Source organism: Mesocricetus auratus, unplaced genomic scaffold, assembly GCF_017639785.1.
Source record: "Mesocricetus auratus isolate SY011 unplaced genomic scaffold, BCM_Maur_2.0 Super-Scaffold_100026, whole genome shotgun sequence".
Lineage (NCBI taxonomy): Eukaryota > Metazoa > Chordata > Mammalia > Rodentia > Cricetidae > Mesocricetus > Mesocricetus auratus.
In genome coordinates this window covers 1,436,120-1,461,103 of record NW_024429207.1, presented here as the reverse complement: position 1 = coordinate 1,461,103, position 24,984 = coordinate 1,436,120, and the positions used below count along the sequence as shown (strand labels likewise).

The following is a 24,984-nucleotide window of genomic DNA, read 5'->3' as shown; positions in this document are numbered from 1 at the left end:
CATATATATAATATGTTATAGTAAATATAATACATATATATGGATATGTATTCATAGCATCAACAAATAATTGACGAGACATACAGGCATTTCAGAATGCTGAAATAAACGTAGAAAACTAAGGCTGGTTTTTCAAGCTTCTCTTTTGGGTGACTGATACTGAAGGAGGGACAGTCCCTCCTGCTTCTTAGCAAAGATGTTGGAAGGGTGAAGCCTGCCTCACAGGCCCAGGGAACAAAATACAATACAGCCGCTAACACAATGCAGGGGTCCTTAAGTCAAGAAGGAACTTTCTCATGTCTAATTGGGGAAAGAAAGAACACTTGGCGAACACAATGGGCGCCGCATCAGTGAGATGGCTCTTAATCACAGGTTTCCTCTGAGGTTTTACATTCTCTGAACGCATGCGATTGGGAGCTCTAAAGAGTTATTTTCAAGGGTTTCAATGAAATCAGTACAATTGTCTGGGTAAAGATTTTAATAACAAGGGCTAGGAAGGAGAAAGAAGAGAAAAAAACTCAGCGTTTTTCAATTCCACCTGCAAAGATATTCTTACAGAATTCCTCCCTTTCAATTTATGAAACACTGGGACGGAATAACAAACTGGAAAGTTGCTGAAATCTGCATAAAACAAAGCTTTATTGAATAATTCATTAGAAACAGTAGAGAACAGATGTGATCATCTCAGAGTTTGAGATACAAAGGCACACACTGTTTTAGGAAAAGCATGTTTCCCCTCCCTATCTTTTTTTTTTTAATATTTTCAACAGACTATCAGCCTAGTTTACATAAAAAGCTGGCAATTCCCCTAGACATCTGAGAAAGAAAGCCTTTTAGTTGGTTACGGAATATCAAGGTGGAGCAAAATATACACCTGCCTATACAACAAATCCTCTTACAAATTTTATGAACTTAGAATAAAAAGTCAGTCTTACCAACAGGCCTTGCGGTCAAGCAAGCATCACAGGCCTCAGCGGAGGGTTTGTTTATGAGGGTACAGACCACACAGGACCACTGCTCTTCACATTTCCGAGCCACTGAGTCCAAGAGGCAATCTTCTCTCCTAGAGGTCCAGCTGACTGCAGCCTTTCTTGTGGGCAGTTTGCTGTAAAATAAATCATTTATTTTCTTAACGCTTTATTCTTATACATTCTGAATAGTTTAGATACTACTGTAGAAACATTAGTACCCCAACTCTGTTTATTATTATTTAGAAGTCATCACTGGCAGACATGAAAACTATATCCTAAGTCCAACTGAATGCTACTAAATTCAGAATTTTTATAGAGAATTAAAGTATCATTAAAAAAAAAACAAAAGCATTGCCTAACTGGAAGGAAATATTTTGCAAAGATTTTAAAAAAGCAGTTTCCAAAGCAAATCTGAAATATATTATTCAATTAAATCAGACAAAAGGTTATGCTAAAAACAGAATATTGAAAAAATGAAACAGAGGGCATGCACTTGAAAGAGAGCAAGGGGCAGTATACAGGAAGGTTGGAGGTACAAGGGAGCAAAGAAATGATGTAATTATGCTATAATCCCCAAAACAAAACTGAAAAATGTAATACTAAAGCATCAAAAACAAAAATCTGAAGAGAATATAACATGAGAAATGGTTTACATGACCTCATGGTTCCACAAAAGAAAATCCTAGTAATTCTGGATTTTTCAACAGTATTTGCTTAGCAATGCTCAAAAAAGATAACTATGTGCTAATTCTCACAAATCCTTTTTATGTTCATGAAGTTACCACTTTTAGATAAGTAGTTATTAGGTTAAGAAATAAATAGCAAAGATAGACCTGGTTTTTAGTGATGAATGTAAAATCCTGATTCTCTACCTGGAATTCACTGGCCATAACTGAGTGACAAGAAAGTACCCTTCTTAAGCTTTAATACAGTTCCTATCCCGGGTCCCATGCAGTTAAGCAGTGTCATGGCGGTGCCACTGACTCCAAGTGTTAACACCAACAAAAGTTATTGCAGAAAAGCCTGCACAGCTTAATTTTTTTTAGAGCATAGCTTCTCTGAGTGTCAAAGGAAGCCTTGACTTTTGTAACTTCTTACTCCGTATACTCAAACACACCAGCCCTTCATCCAGGCTTGTTTCGTAAAATAATGAATAGCACAAGGAAATGTAAAAGAAAGAGACATCTCATTATGATGCCTTTATCTTTACCTTGACTTCATACACTCAGTATCTCAAATGTGAGGGAACTCTACAGCCACAGAATTTGTTCCCCTGACCTAACTCCTGGCCATGACTTACTCCAAAAGGTGGCAGGCTGCATTCATTCACAGTTGAACACAATTTAAATGACCTTCAGATTCTGAGTGTGTCCAAGGCTTTATATTATTGTCATCTTCTCCTATTGTAATCATAAGAGGATGTAGAATATTTTATCTGCAGGCTTTTGGATCTCTTTTTACTGTTGTTGCTCCATTCTTAAGCACCCAGTAATAAATTCTCCCCAGTCTCTGCATGGATATGCAACAAGAATTCACACTTAACATGCAGTGGTAGACACCAGGTCGTAATGTCAGAGAACTGACAATGTTGACTTATAAACAGTCTTTTCAGCTGAAATTAAAGATATTTACGTGGAAGAACTGTCCTTATAAGAGGGGAAAGGCAGACTTGATGTACACAGAATAGGAGAAAGTACTGTTAAAGCAGAGGCAGAGACTACAGTGACACAACCACCTGTCAAGGAATGCTGGCAGTCACTAGAGGCTCAAAAAGGCAAGAGGGGATCATCCCCTTGGACCATCAGAAGTTACACACACTTGTCAGCACTTTATTTCAGTCTGATGAAATTACTCAAGCTTTGGCATCCCAACTTGAGTGAACAAATTTCTCCTGCTTTACACTGAAAGTGTGGTAAGTTGTCATAATACCCACGTGACACTAGTGTAAACAAGAATCCATGATGCTCTCCTCTGTAACTCCCCTACTTTGTTTTAGTAGAAGGTATCGGCACTTTCTCAACAGAACAGGACAAAACTCTAGACTTCATCCTCACATGTCCTTACAACTTATACCCAGTTGATCAGCAAACCCTAAGCTTAATCTTCTGCAGCTTCTGATATGAGCTTAACAGGGTAAGGTGGACAAGTGGGGGGAGGGGAGATAGAAGCATTAATACCAGCTGTCTGCTAGAGGCACACTGTGACAGTACTGGTTATCTGATCACCTTCATAGTTTCCAGTCCTGAGCCTCTGGTTCCTATAGCTTTTCAGCTAAGCCTACTAACTACCCCAATAACCATTTGACTGTATGACCCTTTTAGCCTGTATCTTGTACATGGCAACTGCAATTAATCTCTCTACCCCAAAGAAGTTTATGAAATCACGACTAAGTCACCATTGGGTTTCTTCGTGTCTTCCAATGCCCTCAAATTGTTCCACCCTCCTGGCAGGTGAGGACCACGGTAGGAACTTGCTCATAAATTGCACTAAGTTCTCAGTAACCTGCAACAAATTACAAGCACTTCCTAGTCTACATGGCTACATGGTTAGAGATATGGATGTGTCCTTATACCGCAGTGAAACAGCCGAACACTCACCTATGACAGTCTCCCTGTCTCCCACACATTCTAGTTCCCTTCTCGGAAATACTAGGCCACGTGTTTGTGATGAATCCCTACTTCCGTCCACACTACACTTCGAAAGATGATAGATCTGCTTCCGCCTCTATCACTTGCCACTAAAGTAAATGTAACCCTTCACAGGACCTTCACCCATTTCCCACCTCACTAAAGAGAACTTTGAGGGGCTGTGTGATACTCTGCCTTGCATTCCCAGAGCCTGCATATAATGAGAAAGTAAATAATACATCATAGAAATTATAAAATGAAAGTCTATGAGACTGTAAAAGAGTTAGCAATATCTATATATGAAGGTTATACTGACTATATATTAAGGGTCAATAAGAAATCAGACAGGCATTTAAAATGGGATGTGATCAACAAAAATCAGAAAATTTGGGAAGCATTTATGAGAGTTAATGGAGTTGGGAGATTTGTGTGTGTAGAACCATTTGGATCATTGCTCTTTGGTGTGCACAGGCTTCTTTAAGCTACCCTGAATTGTGCCCCCCCTTTCCTATCCCACCCTGTGTCTGCCCCCCCCCACGGCCCTCTGCAGGGTTCTGTAGAACCTAAGGATTGAACATGAGACCTAAGTTTTGCTAGGTGAGTGTGCTACCACCAAGCTCTAACCCCAAATCTTGAAATGAGTTTAAAACAATTTAGTTAATATAAAAATGCTCAAATATCTTAAAAATGGAGTAAGTAGTACTGATTTTCAAACTTTAAAATTACACATACATTTACCTTGTGTGAATTAATCTCCAAGGTCTTGAACATAAAGCTCGTATATAAAACAAGATTGGGTCGGATGAAGTAGAATGGTCTATGTACCTCAAGACACAGCTATACCACTCCCGGGCATATACCCAAAGGATGCTCCACCATACCATAAGGACAATTGTTTAACTATGTTCCTAGCAGCTTTATTCAAAACAGCCAGAACCTGGAAGACAATCTTGATGCCCCTCAAACTAAGACTGGATTAAAAAAAAAAGTGGTACATTTACATAACGGTGTATTACTCAGCTGTTAAAAACAATGACATCAGGAAATCTACAGTCAAATGGATGGGAACCAGAAGGAAATCATCCTGAGTGAAGTAACCAAACCCAAAAAGACAAACATGGTATGTACTCACTTACATTGGATATTGGCTGTAAACTAAAGGATAACCAGGCTACAATTCATACACCCAGAGAACCTAAGCAACAAGGTAGGTTCTAAGGGGGACATATGGATCTCCCCAGGAAGGGAAAATAGATGGGAACAGGAGGGTTCAGGAGAGAGTGATCGAGGGGGAGAATACTGGAAAGGGGGTTGGGGGGCATTTGGGGGAGGAATTACAAACCTAGTGCAGTGGAAACTTCGAGGAGCCAACGAGAGTGGCCCTAACAAAGACTCCTAGCAATAGGGAATTTGGAGCCTGAACTGGCTGCCTCCTTTAACCAGGCAAGATGTCCTGGGGACGGATTGTTACACCAACCTAGTCATGTCCCTTTGACCTATCATTTGTCTTGCCTGCAGGATATGCTGGGGTAAATTGTGGAGGTGACCAACCAATGACGGGTCCAACCTGAAACCCATGCCACAGGAGTGAGCCAGGACACTGGCTAAGGCACCGGGACCCGGAGGCTGGATGGCACACAGACCAAGGATATAACCACACGACTGGAGGAAAACAATGTCAGTGTAATGATGCCTAATGATACTTCGCTATACTCCAACCGTCATCAGAGAGGCTTCATCCAGCAACTGGTGGAAACACATGTAGAGACACAGCCAAACATTAGGCAGAACTTGGGGAATCTTGTGGAAGAGAAGGAAGGAAGGATTGTAGGGAGCCAGAGGGGTCAAGAACACTACAAGAAAACCTACAGTATCAACTAACCTGGGCTCACTGACAACCAGGGAGCCTGCATGGGACTGACCTAGGCACTTTGCATGTATATGTTATAGTTGAGTAACTTGGTACAGGGGCTATCTCTGACTCTCCTCTGCAGGAGTCGGATCCTATTTGGGGACCCTATTCGTCATACGGGGTTGCCTTGACCAGCCTTAATATGTGAGGAGGAGTGTAACTTGTTGTGCCATATCTCATCGATATCCATGGGAGGCCTGCCCTTTTCAAGATGGAAATGGAGGAGGGGTGGATGGGGGAGACGGCGGGACTGGGAGGAAAGGAGAGAAGGGAAACTGAAGTCAGGATGAAAAAAATAATAACGAATCATTAAACAATAAATATTAATAAAAAACAGGGTTAAGGTGGGATGGAGGAGAAGGATTACACAGCCTAGGACATGTAAATCTAAATCTCTTTCAGAAACTCTATGAGTCTTGAAACCTCACCTCTGAATCCTTTGGAATTGCAAATATCTTGATTATATGATGAAATATCATTTACTGTCTACTTGAGAGAAAAAAGGAAAACTTTCAACCTCAAAAGCTGGAAGACGCAATGGATTCTAGACAAACATAGAACACTGATCAATTATCCAACAGACAAATATACTTAAGGTCTTCTATTTGGTTTTGAGTGTTTTGCGCCGTTCTTCAAAGTAGACCTGTTATGATTCTTATTAACTTTTAAGACAAATAATTCTGGTACTAGTGTGTTGATTCTGGGTCTGACAACTATTTTCAGCAATTTCTCTGCAATGATTTTCCATACGTGTTTTCAATCTCTTTGTTCTGTGGTAACTACATGCTACCAGTAGCCTGGCAGTCCTTCAGTTACCTGTTCTGATTATAAGCCATTCAGAGAGAAAATCTAAATTAGCTATCTTACCATAGTTGAACATGCTGAGGGTTTTCTTTCTGACACTGAGGACAGAAATATGTCATCCTGCTGTTTTCCCCCAAGCGACACACTGTAATTTTGCAACAGCACTGACCACAGTTAGGACGCTTGTAAACCTTATAGTGTTTAGAAATGGCAGATCCTGTTTTATGACACTAAAAAATAAAATAAATAAAATTATTTTATTATGTGCAAGATTGTTGCTGTGTAGGACAAAATACATTCAGGAAGTTAAGTCATCTCTGCAAATGTCAAAAATCCGTACTTAGTTCCATATAATCATTTTCATCAAAGTAAAAGGTATTGACAAAATTTAGAAATATCTATCAAGTAAGATTTGTATGAAATAATTGAGTCATTATGTTCTAACTTATTAGTATTCCAAACTGCTATCTGCTTTATCCTCTTATCTAAATGATATATAAAAGTTCTATATTTTAAAATGTCTTTTATGCTTTTAAGGCTTTCTTAATTAAACATAATTACATGGTTGTAAGAAAAGGGCTAGATTAGCTTCAAATCTGATTGCTTTTAGAACAAGGAAGCTACTCACTCAGTTTCAACGGCCAAAAAAGTTATTTTTAGGGGATAAAATTTAACGAGAGCATTTTCTTTGTTAGCCTGATAAAGGGCTTTTTTTTTGAACTCTAAAGATTTGCTAGAAAAGAAAATAAAAACTCAAATACTATTCTAACAGACAATATGCTCTACTTTAGTATAAGTTTGTTTCAAAAGTCATTTTGGTTTTTTGCCATAGTTTTATTCTATACGCATGTATTTAAAGTACCTACAAAGAGAATATTTTTGGTTTTTCACTGGCAGTTTGAAAATGTAAAGAAAAAACCTCTGAAATATGACTATATATGGGCTGAAACTACACAAACAGCACATATTAATTTAAGCAAGGGAGTGAAATGCCCAATTTGCTGTGGGCAAATGGACTGTTTTCTATAGTCATTTTTCTCTGGAAGAATAAATGGGCACAGATCATTGTAAAATTGCCATTATTACTGAAGGTAGTCATGTACTATAAGATGTTCATTAACATTTTAGGTCAATTAATGAAGACCATTATAATATATTTCTCTATGATCACAGCAAAAACACACATTTAGAATTGTGATGGTAAAACAGGCTTAGTTATCATCCATTGTTTAAAAGATGAAGCACTTTTACTGAGGCCTACATGAACACTATACAACTTACTAACATGTTAATGAGTACTTATGTCATCCTTAGAAGAGCTTTTGTTGTACTCACAGAAATATGATCTCATATTAGATTATAACAAGAATTCAATTAAAGCACTAACGTGATTGTTATCTAGCTTGGTGTAAACATAACTAAATACATTCACAGTGAGGCAAGTTGAGATTGACTTATGACCTAAAATGTTAAGACACTAATTGTGCCCTTCAGATGTCACTCTTGCTCCCTGAATCTTACCACTAGAGGGCCACCTGCAGCTTTAACACCCAGGTGAAGTCAAAAAAGGAATCTACTGGCATAACATGTGGTTGAAAGTATTCTTTCTTACCCTATAAAAGAGAATGCTGAAATCACGGATCATCTTCACAAGGTGATGGGTCTGCTCCTCTGATAGCTGACTCACCTTAAGGGGAAAACATTATTTCATTATTTATGCATGACTATAACAAAGCCTACCTAACATTCTCTTACAGAGAACAATAGCTATAAAATTCATGCACATTCTCTTTATCACTCTCTCTAACTAACTCCAATATTGGGGATCAAAACTAGGGTCTCATACATGTTAAACTAGCCATCTCCCATGCCCTTGGGTCTCTTCTAGAAAACATTCTCCATAGAAGCCTAAGTGAATTTTCAAAAGCTCACTTTTGTCACGATTCTATTTCAGTATTGCTGCACTGACTGAACTAAGATATTTTATGCGTTAAAAAAGGAGAATCTGACAAAATTATCATTAACTGGTTTCTTTTAAATTTTAATTACTAATGATGTGGATTTTCCCAAAATCAGAAAGAAATTATATGCTGAAACTAAAGAGGTATATGTGGACTTGTGTGAAACAATTTACATAAGAAGTTCAACTTAGAAATAGTTGATACAGTTAGAATTTAGTTCGTAGTAACAAATCTGGGTAAAAGCCTGATGTGCCGACTTAATCCATAGAAATAAATGTATACATGGATGTTGCCATTCCAGTCTCTCCCTTCTCAGAACCGTACTCAATCACTGTTCTCAAGGATCCTCTTTCTACTCATCCTGTCTCCTAGAAAAATAAAAGTTCAGGTCTCTCCAGTTGGAGAACAAACAACACCACCAACCCCACTCCTTGTCCTGGTATCCCACTCTAGAAGTGTAATGCTTTTCTCTTCATGTCAATCTAAGCTAATGTAACAAGGACAGGAATTTTGTTTCTTTTGCTCTCTGCTCATTCATTCTTTAGTCCCTGCTACCCAAATTTCATCCTTACTATTCACACAAAGTTTTTGTTTTTTCTATTATTCACAACTAAACATGGGAATTCATGCATGTAGTGTAGGGCACATATTTACTATGTCAGATATAAAAAAAGCAAATGCGTAATTACTGTCTATAGTACCTAGAGAGCGAACACCCAACTGAGCATTTCTTTGGAGATCTGATCCCAGGTAGTTCTCAGATATGTCAAGTGTGTCATCCTTCTGTTTCCTTGACGATGACTTTTGAAACCCAACCTGAGAATTGTCTATTCCCAATTGCGGGCAAGAACTCAATTTTTGGTTTGAATTTTGAACATAAAAAAAAGAGAAAATACAAATGCTAAGCTTGATTAATTTAATCATATGTTCCACAAAGATCTCTCTAAAGCTAGACACTGTGTATTTCACTATTTCAGTGAAGCATCACAGCAGAAAACACATTTGCCCTCCTTATAGGTGACATTCTAGTTGGAGGAGACATATTTTTGGGGGGGTTGTTTGTTTGTTTTTTTAAACAGTAAGTGGCATGAGAAAAGTATCTTTGAAAGTAAAACTAATAGAAGGTATGGGGAAAAGAATATCAAAGCAAGCTAAGAACTACTGAGGGGACGGATTGAGACACTACATTTCTAACAGGGAGTCAGAGATGGCCACCCCAAGAAGCTGACACTTAAAATCAAGACCTAAAAGATGCCTGGAGTATGTACAGAATATGTTGCTACAGCATGAATTTCTGTTTCTCCTTGGATCCTTACCCTATTTAAAAACGAGTGGGAAACAAATTCGACAATACTTATACTTTACTTTAACAGCCGGATGGAGGCCGCTGTCAAAGAGAGCTTCATTTTTGATGATGTTCCCCACACCAGGCAGCACTCTCTGATCCAGTACCACGTCACATAGCATCCGGTCTTTCTGCTGTCTAACCTCACTTTCTGCTCTTGAGAAGCTGAACTTTGGTGAACACACATCCAATTCTTCCATCATCCTTACTCTCTGTTGGCTTTCCGTTGAATTTCTATAGAAAGAAGTATACAACACATTAATCATACGTCGACTTTGTAAGATTAGAGTCATCAAATGGGCTTCAATATAAATGCAAGCAAATATACATTATGGCATATTTGTTGTAAGACATTGCTGGCTGGTTGGAGGTCTCAGTTTGTCATAAGCCTAACAGTTTTTTTTTTTTTTCTCTAAACTTGACAATATGGAACTCCCTCTCAGCAGGGTTTCCTGCTCTATATGGGCCCTTATCTGGCGAGTGTCCCTGGGCCTGGTATCTGAAAGCTGTCTCTAACTCTTGGCACTGACTTCTACTAAACAGACTTGTGCTCTGGAACTCTGCTACAGAAACCTACTGCCACATACTAACCCTGTGATAGGAGCATGCCACTTTACACAAATTAGTTTGTCCCCAGGTTCCCCAATCCTATATATTCCTTATACTCTAAAATAAAGTTGAACTGATTAAACAAAAATTCGTGTCCCGGAGGACTGTCTCCATTCACGCACATGGGCTGTCAAAGCTTTCTATCGTGTCGCCCCCTCCCCCATTTCCCCTCTTGACCTGGTGGCCAACAGGCAAGAGAGGACGAGGACCCTACAAACAGTGATGACCTTAATAATGACATCTGAAGGTTCCTTTACAATAGCATCTTATTGATTATAAAGTCTTTATTAAGTAACGTGTGATGTCGAAACCAAACTGCAGATACCAGCTATGTTGTTTTACAGCTAAAGTACTAAGTACCTTTCTCAGAATCTTACTCTATGAATTTTTATTCTCTGTGTTACAATTTTAGCATCTCTTATCTAACAACAACAAAGGCCTACTCCTTTCTGGAATCTTTTATTTTATATTAAAATTTATTTTTAGTTAAGAATTACTTTTTTTTTAACCTTACCTGAGTTCTACTGAAGACTCAAAGAAGCAGATCAAGTCCCTGGTGAGCTGCACTTGGAACGTTGGGGAGACCTCACCTCTATTTTCACCCTCATGTGGGTTAATCAAGATGAAACCTTTCATCCCAAAATGAATCCTGAAACAGAGTCAGCCCATTTTTGAGTAATAGACGTATACAACATAATTTGCTTTTTTAAAATTATAAGCAAGCTAATGTTATGCAGGATAGTTACCTCTAAAGAGGGGGAAAGATAGCTAAAATGCTACTAGTATCACTTCCTATAGAAATCTTAAGGTCCCAACTCTTAGCCCAAAGAACATACCCGCTTTTCCCGAGTGAGTCAGATAAAATATCTTTGTTCACAAAACAGTCTAGCATCCTTACATTTACAAAGCCATTAACACTCAGATTCCTTAGTGTAGCCACAGAGAATTGGAAGATTTGTAAAACAAGGGCTACAGTTTAACATACACTTCTCTTCCCCACTGAGCTAAGCATTGAGGTATTGCACACACACACACACACACACACACACACACAAACAAGGGGGAGTTGTGATAGACACAGATGGAGAGAGGATGAGTCAAAAACTTGTCCAATTCTTTTCATTTTCATTTACTTTTATATATATTGGGAAGAAGGGATTTATAAATATTTACAGTTAACTTCAAAGCCAAAATGCAGTGATGAAAAATTCATAACCTTTCAGATTTTGTAGAATTGATTAGCATGTCCAGTTACAAAGAAGAGATTTTGTGAGACCTCCGATGAAGATCAAAAATTATTCTCCAGATGAAATACTGTGCTCTGCCTTTCAAATCTGTTTCCTTATAGCTTTGTTGAGTTAATAAATATGGCTCTTTTGGCAGCAAATGTTACTGCTGTGTGCTTCCAATTCCAAAGCGTCGTCTTATGGTATTGTACAAGGTTAACAAGTCTAACTTTTAAAATGTGGGTTTTAAACTTTGTGTGGCCTGCTATCAATCATAAATGAATTTTACATGCCCCATCATTCTTGACAGGAAAAATGTGTGCCTGTAAGTACTTCATAATTTAGCTTATGGAGGTTCAGCCTCAGTGAAAGGTGTACAACTGTCATGCCCAGAAGCCATCACATCTAAAATCTTTTCGGCTGCATGGCCCATAAAGTGGATTCTAAATCACGTTCCATAATGAAACTGCATCCACATCAGAAACCTCAAAGGTTAAGACCCAGGTCCAAGGCAGGAGTAGCCCCAACAGGAACTACAAACAAAGCAAGTACACCATTGTCTTGGATTGAGAGGCAATACATTGGATTGAGAGGCAAAATGCACATAAAACTACTTTACCTTGTATTAATTTGCATTTCTATTATTAAATAGCTAACTATTGTGATGACTGAGCTCCAATCAACAAATAAACGCCATGTGTATTGTTACTTACCTTTTCCAGTAAGAATACACATGTCCGTATCATGAAACCCTTTGAGGCACAGCAAGCATCCGTCTTATTAGAACAACTGACACCAACACCGAGGTTTTATGACACCGAGATTTTATGCTCTATATATCAGCTCATGGGCCCATATTACATTCGGGAAAAAGACTTTATGCAAAAGCTACCATTAACAAAATGGGCAAGGAGAAAAGCTACAAGTTTTTAGGAAAGTAATGTGATGATTTATTATCCCTGCCCGCATGCGTGGAGGATCTGGGTGTGAAAAGCACTGCCTTTTGCACCCTGGAAACATCCTTAGGAAACCCTGTCTGCTTCTGGTCCGCTTCTCTAACAAGAAGCAGAAGGATCGGAAGGTGTAGTTGAGGGAGTAGAAGCAATCACTGCCCGTATCTGCAGATGGATCAGGAGACCTCCCCTGGCCCAGCAGTGTGTTTGGCCCTGATTTACAAGATGTAAAAGCCTGGGATAAAGTAGGAAACCCTTTTGCCACCAGGTGGGGGCTGAAGTGCACCCGCTAAGATTGAGGTGGAAACAAAAGCTGTCGTTCCCTGGGAGTCAACACTGGCACAGAATCCAGCAGAGAATCTGTTCCTTCTCCTTCTGGAGGAGAAAGGGGACAATCTGGACTCCAAGAACATCCACAGAAGTCATGACAGAGACAGACTGCCGGTCATGGCCAGGAGAGAGGCTGTGAGCTTGTGGTCTACACAAAAGCCCCTTGAGAAGAAATGAGACCCTCGTCTCTCTCCACTGTTCTATCAGAAGATGGTCACAGGGAATGGCAACAGTGGTCTACTGCAGGGGAAGGGAGAGGGGATCCTGACTTGAATCTGCAGGGTCAACTGAGCAGAGACAAGGGGAAACCCATCACCCATGCAGCACCAGCAACAGCCAGATCGTTTTCTTTCTTTTTCTAATGTTCAAAAAGAATTACTAATGTTTAAAATGTTTGTAGAATGGGAGACAAGTTTGCAAGACATGGAAAGACCCAGAATAAAAAGCCAGGCCAGGTGTGGTGGTGCCCACCTTTCATCCTAGCACTTGGGAGGCAGACACAGGAGGATCTCTGTGAGTTGGAGGCTAGCCTGGTCTACACAGTGAGACTAGTCTCAAGACTACAACAACAGCAGCAACAGCTAGAAGAATGAAATATCTCACTCACCTTCAACAGAACAGGAAGAAGTGTGCATGGAAATCACTCCATACAGACAAGTACAGTCAGAAAGCGTATGGAAGCTCAGGGACCTAGGCAACCTCGCCCCCACCACACATCTTAACACTGCTGCCTGAGTGGGCACTATGGTGGATCATGTACAAAAACAGACCCCCCTGAGACTGATGGTCCATCCCTGGAAGTGACTAGAATCTAAATGTTCCCTGGTCCTGCCAGTGTGTATCCAAGTGTTGGAACACACAAAACAATGCCCATTGTTTTATATATAGCAGGCTGTGGTTATGCCATTCAGTTCTGGAGTTTAAGTTCAAACTCTGGCATATTGTGCCTCTTAATCCATGAGCTACATCCCAGCCATTTTTTTTGTTTTGTTTTGTTTGTTTGTACATTTCTGAAACATGACCTCACTTGGAACTTTTGATTCCCCCTGCCTCCGCCTCCTGAGTGGCTGGGATCACAGGCGTAAGCCAGAAGCCCCAGTTATGACAATGTTTTTGTTTCTAAAACATGTGCAATAGACCTGTCAGAAGGGTCAGAAGTTCCAGGCCATCTTCTACTACAATGCAAGTTTGAAGCCAGCTGGAGACTTAGAATACCCTGTCTCTAATCATCTAACAAACCACTTGTACATACACTGTTAATTATGTGGGCAATTTCTTTGTCTTTATGTATGAGCCAAAATGTAATTCAAACAGCAAAAATATTTGTGTTGGGCCTGGGATGTAACTCTGCTGGAGTGCTTACCTACCATGTGGGAAGTCCTGGGTCCAACCCTCTGTTGCCTAAGTTTCCTTTGAGGTCAAAAGAGTCCATCCTACCGAGAAGCTCCTTAAGCAGGAAGGTAAACAACTCAAAATATATTTAGGATGGCCTTGAACCCAACCAGATTCACTAGGCAACTCCCTGCCAGAAAAAGCAATAAAAAGTAATAATCCCTCTCAGAAGGGCAAAGACAAACCGACGAACCACAGGGATGACTCCAAGATCAGACCAGCTCCCTGGAAGAAGCAGAAACCAGCTGAGCTGCCTGAAATAAGTTCAGACCAACTGAGGCACCTGCTGAGCTGCCTGGCGGCTGTGTAGTGCGCCCCGGGTTACCAACTTTGAGACCTGTCACCCATGCTGGAGTCATTCATGCTGGTATAACCCCTCACCCATAGTCCTGTAAGTAAGCCCAGTAAAACTCAGTGGTTCACCAAGCTGGACTTTGGTGGCATCCATATTTACCGTGGACTCGTTATCAGGGGTGAGGAAACATGTGCATTGTCCAGCAGCCAAGCAGAGCGGTGGTTCACTGAGAAGTACCAATTCTGCATCTGGTCTGTGAAGAGCCCTTTCGCTTTACAAACATCCTAATGCTCTGATGTGTTCCCAGGACTTAGCATTTTTGTCATTCAAATAACAGATGTCAGCCAAAACCCTGATTCCCTGTTTGCCCTCCTTCAGCTCTGCCAAAAGAGCCTCCCGTTAACGTTCAAAATCTCCAATACTGAGGGAAGACTTATCTGTCTCCTTCCTTGGAGGCTCTCAGGGCTTCCCTGATACCCAACAGTGTCACTCAGGGTTGCAACTTGTCTAAGGGACAGAAAGATAAGATTCTCCTCTTCCTTGTTGTGCAATGCCTTGTCTTCCAGTCCTAGAGATGAACAGCAACCTGAGGAACCAGATGAAAACCAAAAAGTCTAATCTGAATGAAGACTGGTTCCACACACAAGAGGGCGTGGCTGCCCCTACCAGGGCCCTAGTTATCAGAGGACAAGAAAGCCTTCATGAATGCCTGGAACTTATCCAAGCCCCATGGAAACCAGATGATGGGTCATACTTTCCACCAGCCCTCCCGTATACCTCGTGGTCAAGAACAGATCACTTTTCAGCATCTACCTCAGGCACCAGCCTGATATTTCAGGCTCTTTGTTTGGCGGCTTTGTGTTGGGTACCAAGGCAAAGCCAGCTTGCAATATGCTTCATTAGTTTCCTGGGAAGCCATTTGACTGCACACCCAACCATTAGTAGTAGTTGCTACTGTAGTGGAGGGGAGTGTCTAGATTTTAGTCGCGGCAGCCACGGTGGGCCTACAGTCACACACTCCACCTCTAAAGGTGGGAGAGGTGTCTGTATGAATTCAAGTGCCACATTTATTACCCTTGATCATTAACTGCAGTCTCTAATGATGGTGGCTGGCCCAGGACCCGGCTGGGTGGCTCTCATTTGTTCACTTCTGGAGTACCTTTCCATTCACCATCACTGACAGGAGCTTTGTCTCCTTCCTCCACAGACTCTCCTGGCCACTCTCCACTGTGCATGTTTTGTGAATCTTGCAGTCGCTGACCGTTTTTGGTGTTTCCACATCAAATGTGAAAGACTGACCTCAGAGTCATACATGGATGACATTTTAGCGTCTGACAGGCCTTCGTAGGCCTCAAGACACTAGCCTGAGTTTTTTTCAGCCTCCTCTTAGGTGGGTTCTTGTTGGGGTGCCAGTGCAAAGGCAGCTTGCAAAACGCTTCATAAATTTCCTTGCAGGAAAGGAAGCATTTGACCTCACACCTCGCAAATGGTAATAGTTTACCATTGTGCTGGAGGGGAGTGGGTGGATTGATGCTGTAATCCGGAGCTCTGTGATGAAGCCTGGCAGCCCGAGGTCTCCAGGGCCCTGGGAGCTGGCTGTTGCAGGCCCTGGCAGCCAGAGTGCTCTGTGGGGTGGAGCCTGAAGGACAAGAGATCTCTATGGGCAGGGTCTACACTGAAGTCGCAAAGGACCCTTTCAGACTTGGAGCCCATTTCACAGCCTGCAGCTACAGCTTAGCCATGAGTAGCACCCCTCAACACAATGATAGGAGGTAGGAAGAGGGGATTTCCAGTGGGCATGGACAGATAGATTGGGTCAGCAGTGGACAGGGGCCTTCACCCAGTCTCCATTTCTGTCCTCCAAGAGCTACCCCCTTTTTCCCAATGGCCTCAGTTTCTCCAGCTTTGTGAACCCAATCTAATTGCCGACAGGGCAGGAGTGGGAGCAGGCAGAGAGCTTAGTTACACCCAGGCCCATCCCCCTGCATCTCCCAAGCAGCCTTTAGTCCTTTAGGAATAGGATCAGGAAGGAAGGAAGGTGCTTACCCAGAGCCTCAAGATAGGCATTAGAAGGACCTCTACTTGCTAGATAGCCTCTCAGGGGACCCTGAACCTACCTCATGTCATTCTTACAGCAGATTTGTGAGGAGCTGGAGTTCTGAAGTCATAAAAGCAGTGGAAAGCAACCACAACCTGTAGGGAATCTCCCCTCAGGCCTCACTCCTCCCATTCGGATCCAGCCCCTCAGAAAGCCTGTCAAGGATCAGTCTCCCCTCCCTGCAGCTGTTCAAGACCACACCTACAGGAGTATTTAAGACCTGCCCCACAGACTTGCCATGTGATCTATCTCCTGACTTCCTGAGTGCCACCTGGGAGTTGCTTCTGGGCTTCGCTCCGTCCTTTAAATCTGGATTTATTAATTCGGTTTGATTTGGCTTATTGCATCGGTGGAGAGTACATAGGAACTGGGGATCCAATACTTATCTCAACCCAGCAAATCCAATAAACACTGAACCGCTTACTAGATTTACTCAAGTCCATACGCTAAGGACTCAATAGAAAAGTCATTTCCATTTCTAAGCTTAAACATTTACCTAAGGGTCTTCTAGAAATGATATCTAAGATTTTTATACATATGTGTGTATTCACATTTATGTATTATATACAACATAGTATAATGAATATATATACTTATAAACATGTTATGAGATACCCAAAAATTAAAAGACTGAATATCAACTGTGAAATAGGAGTCAAAAAAGGAATTTTAATGGAGAGATAATGAAATAATAATTAGAGTAATTTACATTATATAATTATTCATTGATGTTAATGATTGACATATTAAATTAAGACACATGAACAAATGAGAAATTTTATCATTTAACTAAAAACCATCAGCAATAAGGATTAACGAACTGCACTCAAAAGTGAACAACACTGAGTAATACAAATAAAACAAAGGGAAAGGCATTGATTCAGACACACTTTAAGACAACAAATCTATTTTCTGCTATATTTTCTGCTTACTCTTCTTTCTTCGTGCAAATTCAAATTCTTACCAGCTATTTATCCCATACGTGAGACAGACAGACCTCTCAACGTTGGGTGTCTGCTGTGCTGGGTTCTCATAGCTTTGTTCATTTGTTTCCTTTCAAGTCTTTATCGCCCTTCATTTTCAATGCCCACTTTCGGTGACTTTAGAATTCTCAGTTGAGAGGTTTATTGTTCTGGCAATTTGGAGGCTTCCCTGCTGTCTTCTGTCTTGCAGAGTTTCTGATGAAAAGCCCAGTGTAGTTTTCAACTTTGCTTCTTCATATGTCTCCTTTAATCTAGTTGTTTGCAGGATTTCTCTTCATTCTTGGCTTTTAGCACAACCACTAGGTATGTGTGAGGGATATTTGTTTCTATTTGAGGCTCTTTGAACTTTCTACTACGCAGGGTTTGCCAAGGAAAATTCCTCTTTAACTCTATTAAAACGTCTTTTTGTCCACTGGCTCCAAGTTACAAGTATTTGTTTTAGATCATCTGACTTATCCTAAATCCTCATTCTCTCTGTGCAACACTTCTCTGTCTTTGTTAACTTTTGTGTTGTTGTGGTAAGACACTCTGACAAAAGCTTGTCGGTCAGAGAAGGAAAGAAGGGTTGGCTTTGACTCAAACTTCAAGAGTGTACACACACACACACATATATATATTCTTATCAATGCAGTGCACACCCCTTCCAAGGCAGTGTAAACACCTATCAAGGTAGTATACAGTCCTAGCAAGGCAGTATGTACCCCTATCAAGGCAGTGTATACCCCTACCAAGGCAGAATACACCCCCATCAGGGCAGTATATATCCCTATGGAGACAATATATATCTCCATAGAGGCAGTCAGGGTTTGAAAACTGCTCACATTGTTTCTGAAAAAAGGAAGAAGAAAGCCATTTGTGTTCTAGTCAGCTACAATCCTCCCTTTTTATGCAGCCCAGTACCTAGGCCGCTATTCTTTAGACTTGAGTTTTCAGAGCTCAAATAACTTCATCAAGATACTCCTTTACAGTCATGGCTAGAAGCTAATGTAATCTAGATAATCCTTGACAGTTATGCCCAGAGGCTTATCTTGTAGATGATTCTAGTTGGTAATCAATATTAACTATCACATTGGTTGTTACATATTTTTTTTATGTCATCTGTTTTGCTTTCTCCTTTCTTCCGAGGCCTCCAAACACAATAAGCAAGTTAACAGTGTCTCAGTACAAACATATATCAAAATCAGAAAGGACAGAGAAATTAACAGTTCATTGGAAGACAGTATTATCCCAATGCCAGAATTAAATAGAAAGGTGTATAAGAACATAAAACTTTAGGACAACATCTTTAATGAAAACAAAGGCATTCTCAGTAAAAGACTATCTAGCAAGATGCAGAAAGGATAATCCATCATAACAAAGTAGAGGGTACGGTAAGAATAGAAGGATCCCTCAAAATTCAATTTTTCTAATTTTCCACACATGCATGGAGTATGCCCCTAAAACTCTTTCCTATTCCCACCTCAAGGGGGCAATGAAAGACCTGAACACATACACAGGGCTCTCTGGAAGGCCAAAGAACCAAAGTGAAGTAGTATCAGTTACAACCAACAGTATTATTTAGAACAGACCTGTTTTCTGAATATATGCCGAGACAGCTGTTCCTTGGAACGCTGGGTGTACAAGGGCAAAGGAAGCTGAGCTAACGTCAATGTGTTTTCTGACCTTAAAAACTCATCTCCCTGCATTATTGAGGAAAGGGAACACGATGGAAAGCACAAGTACTTCCAGTCCATCCAACAGGCTCCCCTGGGTAGGAAGAATGGAAGGGTCTGGAAGGAGTAGAGGGAAGGGAAAGAATACAATCAAAACACATTGTAAGCAAATCTCAAAGAACAAATAAAAACATTAAAAAAACGAATGAGGCAAGATGAGTCATACTTAAACTTACTTTAAAACTACTTTTAAGAAACTGTACCATTGATGGGAATGGATACCTGGATCCATTAAAGAACATGGTGATCTCAGATGAGGTCTCAATAGCTTTGCAAAGAACTTTACTAGAGAAAATGTAATTGCCACAGCAAAAGTGCCAGTCAGTCAGGCCAATTGGATAGAAACAGGGAGGAAAAAATAAAACCTCACACACACACATGGACCCCATAGTCACACAACACACAAGCACACACACACACACACACACACACACACACACACACACACCCCTAACAAAGTAGTAAAAACCAAAAACCAAGGGCCTGCAGAAATGGCTTAGGTTTTAAGAGGACCTGGGTTGAGTTCCCAGCATATAGTGACTCACAGGTATCAGTGACTTCCATCCCATGGAACTTAAATGTCCTCTACTGGCCCCTCAGGGCATACATACATACATATATGCAGGAAAACACCCATATGTCTATGGACACAAAGTATTCATGATTATGACATATATGGTTTAATTTAGAATTCTCATTGTACTTAAGATCATTCATTCAGCATGTTTTGTGATGGAATATGAAAGGTGTCTTTACGCTGTAAAACTCTTTTGTAAGTAGTTTATAGACCCCATGAAGGCAGATTGGCAAACCAGGAAAATGGTTGTATTATCTAATGTATACCAGATATGCGGGTCATACCATTTAAACTACAAAACTGATTCTGAAAACACAATGGCAATATCTATAACATATTACAAATACAGTTTCCAGTATCTGAAGAGGCTTGCAAATCGCAGTCACATAAATCAGAAATTGGAAAGATCCAAGTGCTTAAAAATGGAATAGTTACATCCATTTTGACGTTGAAAGTTATTCTGTAAGGTAGATCTGACTAATTGGACACATTGATTCATGTACATGCTGTACTAGTCATATATGGATCTAAAGTAAACAAAAATGAGATATGGCAGTGGGGTTATTGTATGTTTTTATATCTGTTTGTGGTCATATTTGTTGCATTTATAGCAAAAATAAGAATTAGGGCTGGCAAGGTGACTCTGTGGGTAAAGGCTTCTGCCATGTAAGCATGGTGTCCTGAGTTTTTTAGCACCAACATAAAATGGGAACAAAACAGACTCCAAAATTTGTTCTTTTACCTCCACACAAGTGCTGTGGCATGTACGCCCACATGAACATACTAGACAACAATAAAGGCAAAAATTGTTTCACCTTGCTTTTGTTGAAGAGAGCATTAACAAAGGTATTAATCTCACAATGCTACGACAATGCTTTTAAAAGAAGTGCGCATGAAACAGTATTTAGTATTCCATAGTACTATTAAGATCCCTTGGATAAAGCATTTCCTAACAAAAGTATTCCACTCTCTAATTTGGATTTTTCTCAAGTGGGGCTTTTTATACAGTTAGCTCTCTTAGAGTTGACCACTGAATGATTCTCTTACAGTATATTTCACTTTTATAAACAAACGAATCCCTGGAAGTTGATAATTTCCCTGTGAATGAACATGCATTATGACTAACATTCAAAGGGAATTCTGATTATCTCAGCCTTTGTTATTTGGAGAACTGAGAGAAATCACCTAAGTATGTTTCTTGCTATGTACTCTCTGAGCTACAGACAAGGACTGTGGCTAGGAAGCGAGTTGAAAATGAAGACTACAGTTCTCTCTACAGTGCACAGATGTGCACTTTTCACACAAACACTGTCTCTCTTTGATGAAGTCATTTATTCCCTAAGAAGCACAGGTTAGGAGTGCATTTCTAAAAAATTAAAGTCATGTTGTCATGTGGGATGCAGTTGATTTTTGATCGCTTAGCTCAGATTCCAACACCTGCCAGTGACCTTGAATTGTTACATAGAATAGTCATTAGGGCAGTAGGAAATTCAAAGTAAGCAAGCCAGTGAATTCTTTTCCCACCCATATACTGAGAGAGGCACTCTCCAGGGATGATCCTTGCTCACGTAGCTTGAAGATGTGATTGCCCTTGTTTAGAACTTTATGGAACACTTACTGACAGCTCTTCACTGAGAAATGATTCCCTCTTTATCAGCCTAGTGGGGAACATTTGGTAAAAGCCTCCCTTTCATCGTACCAAAATAAATCTATACCTAACACCAAGAATCAGTAACACATCCATGCTTTCCACTATCATCCATGGATCCCTTTGTGTGTGACTCTGTGCAGTTCTAAGTGTTTACTTTTAATCACATCAATCTACCAAAGTAATAATGTAACCGGCAATAGATCATTAGTGCATGAACCAGTAGACATATGCTGATGTTATCAATTCCAGACTAAGGAAAGCCATAATACGACAACGTTGCCCAAGGACAGAAGCTGCTGACAACTAAGAGAACACCTCACAGGGGAATCAATTACAGAAACCTGAAGTACTCCAAATATGCAGTAGATGAGACGCGATAAATAACAATCAGAGAGTCACGTCACCTCGCTGAGTGTTAGTCACCTTCACATAGAGGCATGGGATCCAGGAACAGCTCTTTTCTCCTTTCCTTTTGAGGTGATAGCTGGTCAATGTCTTAAAGGAACAACCTCCTCCCCCCCCAAAAAAAAAAAAGTTCCAGGAAACAAACACATTAAGTTTGTCAAACCCAAAACCTAAAACCACACTACGATTTGACAGACATATCAACTCATAGACCTGTCTCATTTGCCTGCAAGGTAAATAGGTGGTCATGCAAGTCTGATTGTTATCAACTCAATCAAGGCCAAATATATATCTCTCCATACATATACATATACATGCATACATGGCTTGTTGTTTTTTGCTAATATATTATCCATATATTCTCATAAGAACTTTAGTATGTCTGTGGGATTAGGAATTGTTTAACTTCCCAAATTCCATTTGCAGCTTCGGGCAAAGAAAATAAACAGAAAAAAAAAAAAGTCTAGTAATGCACTTAAACCAAATTAGAGTCTCTCAAAAATCCAGAATAAGGCATGTTACCAAAAGTAGTTAACATTCGCTGAAATCAGAACAGAGGCATGGCTCTAATGCACAAGAGAAGCCCAGCTAGGCTGTCAATGCTTTCTTCCTAAGAAAGACAAACTGAATGGATTCCAGGTAATGAGGACATCACAAGGTATTCTTCTTAGACTTATTTCTTCCCATGACAGAATCCTCTCATATTGGAGCTCTCATAAATCTGGAACACTTGAACACTTTCTACGTGATGAAATGTGAAACCTGGCAAGCTGCAAGCAAAGGCTTCCAAATACATTTAAACGTGGAACATCATGATGTATTTATTGTACAGGTTTGTCTTACCGTAAAGCTATTGGACCAAAGTACATAAACAGCTCCTTCCCCAAGGTTTCCACACCACTGTAAACATATCCATTAAGTAGTCTCAAGAATTCCCAGGCACAATCCCCAGTGTTCACTGTAGCAGTCTGGAAGGAAATACATACATATGTAACACACACACATGAAACCTTTAAACACAGTTATAATGCAAAGCTTACATTCATGCCTATTATTCCACAACAGGGTTCATTCCTAAAAGAAAAGTGAACTCTAAGACATCAAATAATGGAATCATCTATACACACATTTTGTTCAATTATTATGCAGTGACTGGAAAAGAAAATGGCCAATGTTTTTAATTGAAAAATAAAAGTCACTGTAAATAATGAAGATGATCTTTCCCCAAGACTATAGTGTGTGTGTGTGTAATTTTACATGAAATTACAGAAAGTTATGAGAATGTTGTTAAAACAAATAAAACTTTCTACTTCCAGAACTATATATAGTCAAGGTCCTTGAAGGAGTATTCTGATTAGACTGCTGAAAGTAATGAAAGCAATATGAAAACAAAGATTTTTAAGTGTACTAGTGAAATTTTAGGCAAGTATAGTTAAGTCAAAAATCCACACTAAAAGTTAGAGAGAACCAGCAAAGCCCTGAGCTAGGCTGCAACCCAATGACACTTAGGAGAGCTAAGGAATGAGACCTTGGTGTCCAGAGTAGGGAATTGAATTCAAGATCCGCCCCACTCAAATCATAATGTTAAACCAAGAAAAACGAAATGCCCTTTCCCATCAGCCTTCCAAACTGAACAATATAGTTAGGATTCCAATTCATGTGATCGCAAACAAACTAAAGTAAAACATAAATATGAAATACAGGCTGCTTCATGGAGAAGGTAAGGAATGGGATTTGGTTTAGATATTGGCAATGTTTGTTTTCTTAATCTGGGCAGTATATGTACCAGTGTTCCTTATATCATGCTGTATCATTTAGATATGTTTCACAGGCATCATTTAGAGAACATTTAACATTTAATAGAAATATTAAACATATTTAATAAGGATGGAGAGATAGCTGAGTGGGCAAGAAGACTCTTTGCTGTTGCAGAGGATTGAGTTCGGCTCCCAGCACCTTCGAAGAACTTATAACTAACTCCAATTCTAGAGGACCACATGCGTTTTCTCTGGGCCCTTCAAGAATTAGGCACAGATGTGGTGCACGTGTATAATGCAGGTAAGACACTCAGCATATAAAAATAACAATAAATGCATCATTACAAAAGGGAAAATAGGCACAGATGATAACCGCACATTTTAAAAAGATTTTCAAAATTACTTTTAGTGTGTGTTAGTGTGTATGCAGAGGTGCCCCTCAAGGATAGAGCAGGCGGTTGATCTCCTGGAGCCAGAATTTCAAGGATTTATGAGGCGCTCAGTGTGGATACTGGGAATCAGCTCAGGTCCCTGTAAGAGCAGCAAGTGTTCTTCACTGTGAGGCCTTCTCTTCAACCCTAATCTATGTGAAATAATTTTTAAAATTGTATTTACATCCACCTATATGAATTTAGACTCGCATGTTTCAGGGTTGCATGAATACCCACTGGGGTGAGAAGAGGTCCTCGGGTATCCCTTTCCTCGCTCTGTTTTTTTTTCCTTTGGGATGGGGTCTTTCCCTGAACCGAGGCCTGTTTTATCAGCTAGGTGGAAATCCAGTCAACCCCAGTGAGTGTCCTGTCTTTACCCCGAAGGGCTGGGTTACAGGCACTTGAAAAGGTGTTCGGTTTGGTAGGTGGGTGCTGAGATCTGAGCTCTGGTCCCCATGATTCCACACCAAATTCTCTAAATAGCTGAGGTATCACTCTAGTCCTCTTCCCCAAACACAATTACACACACACACACACACACACACACACACACACACACACACAGTACACTACACAGTACACATTAATTCTTAATCTTATATAATCTGTCATTTACCTCTGACTTTTTTTTTCTTTCTTCTCAAAAGGCCATAGGTGGCCCAGAAGATTCTGAATAGGGGTAAAAAACCATCTCATCTGGTCTTCAATTTCAGGTGAAGTAATATTCTCCCACCATTTTCAAACTTTTGGTTCATGAGTATGTGTTATTCTAAATGCTTACTTCTAATGATTCTATTCTTTATTTTTATTAAATTGGTCTTTGTTTTTTTTTAAAGAAACTATAGTGAAATAACAAGCAAATATGTAAAAAGGCTAAGAATAGCCATCCTTCTACTGTTCAAGGTTGCATTAGATATGGCTCGTGCTTATTTTCCAATGCCTAAA

The 24,984-nt window shown here is 40.1% G+C and overlaps 1 protein-coding gene across 1 annotated transcript in view; it reads right to left on the bottom strand.

Moving 5' to 3' along the window:
- Neil3 (nei like DNA glycosylase 3) overlaps positions 1-24,984 on the bottom strand; it is a 45,474-nt gene that overhangs the window by 8,638 nt on the left and 11,852 nt on the right. Inside the window, exons 2-7 of the mRNA XM_005066686.4 lie at positions 22,695-22,819; positions 10,744-10,878; positions 9,641-9,854; positions 7,927-8,001; positions 6,378-6,544; positions 936-1,105 (exon numbers count right to left, since the gene is read on the bottom strand). Coding sequence (XP_005066743.1) covers positions 936-1,105; positions 6,378-6,544; positions 7,927-8,001; positions 9,641-9,854; positions 10,744-10,878; positions 22,695-22,819 — 886 coding nt within the window. The remainder of the gene's footprint in view (positions 1-935; positions 1,106-6,377; positions 6,545-7,926; positions 8,002-9,640; positions 9,855-10,743; positions 10,879-22,694; positions 22,820-24,984) is intronic.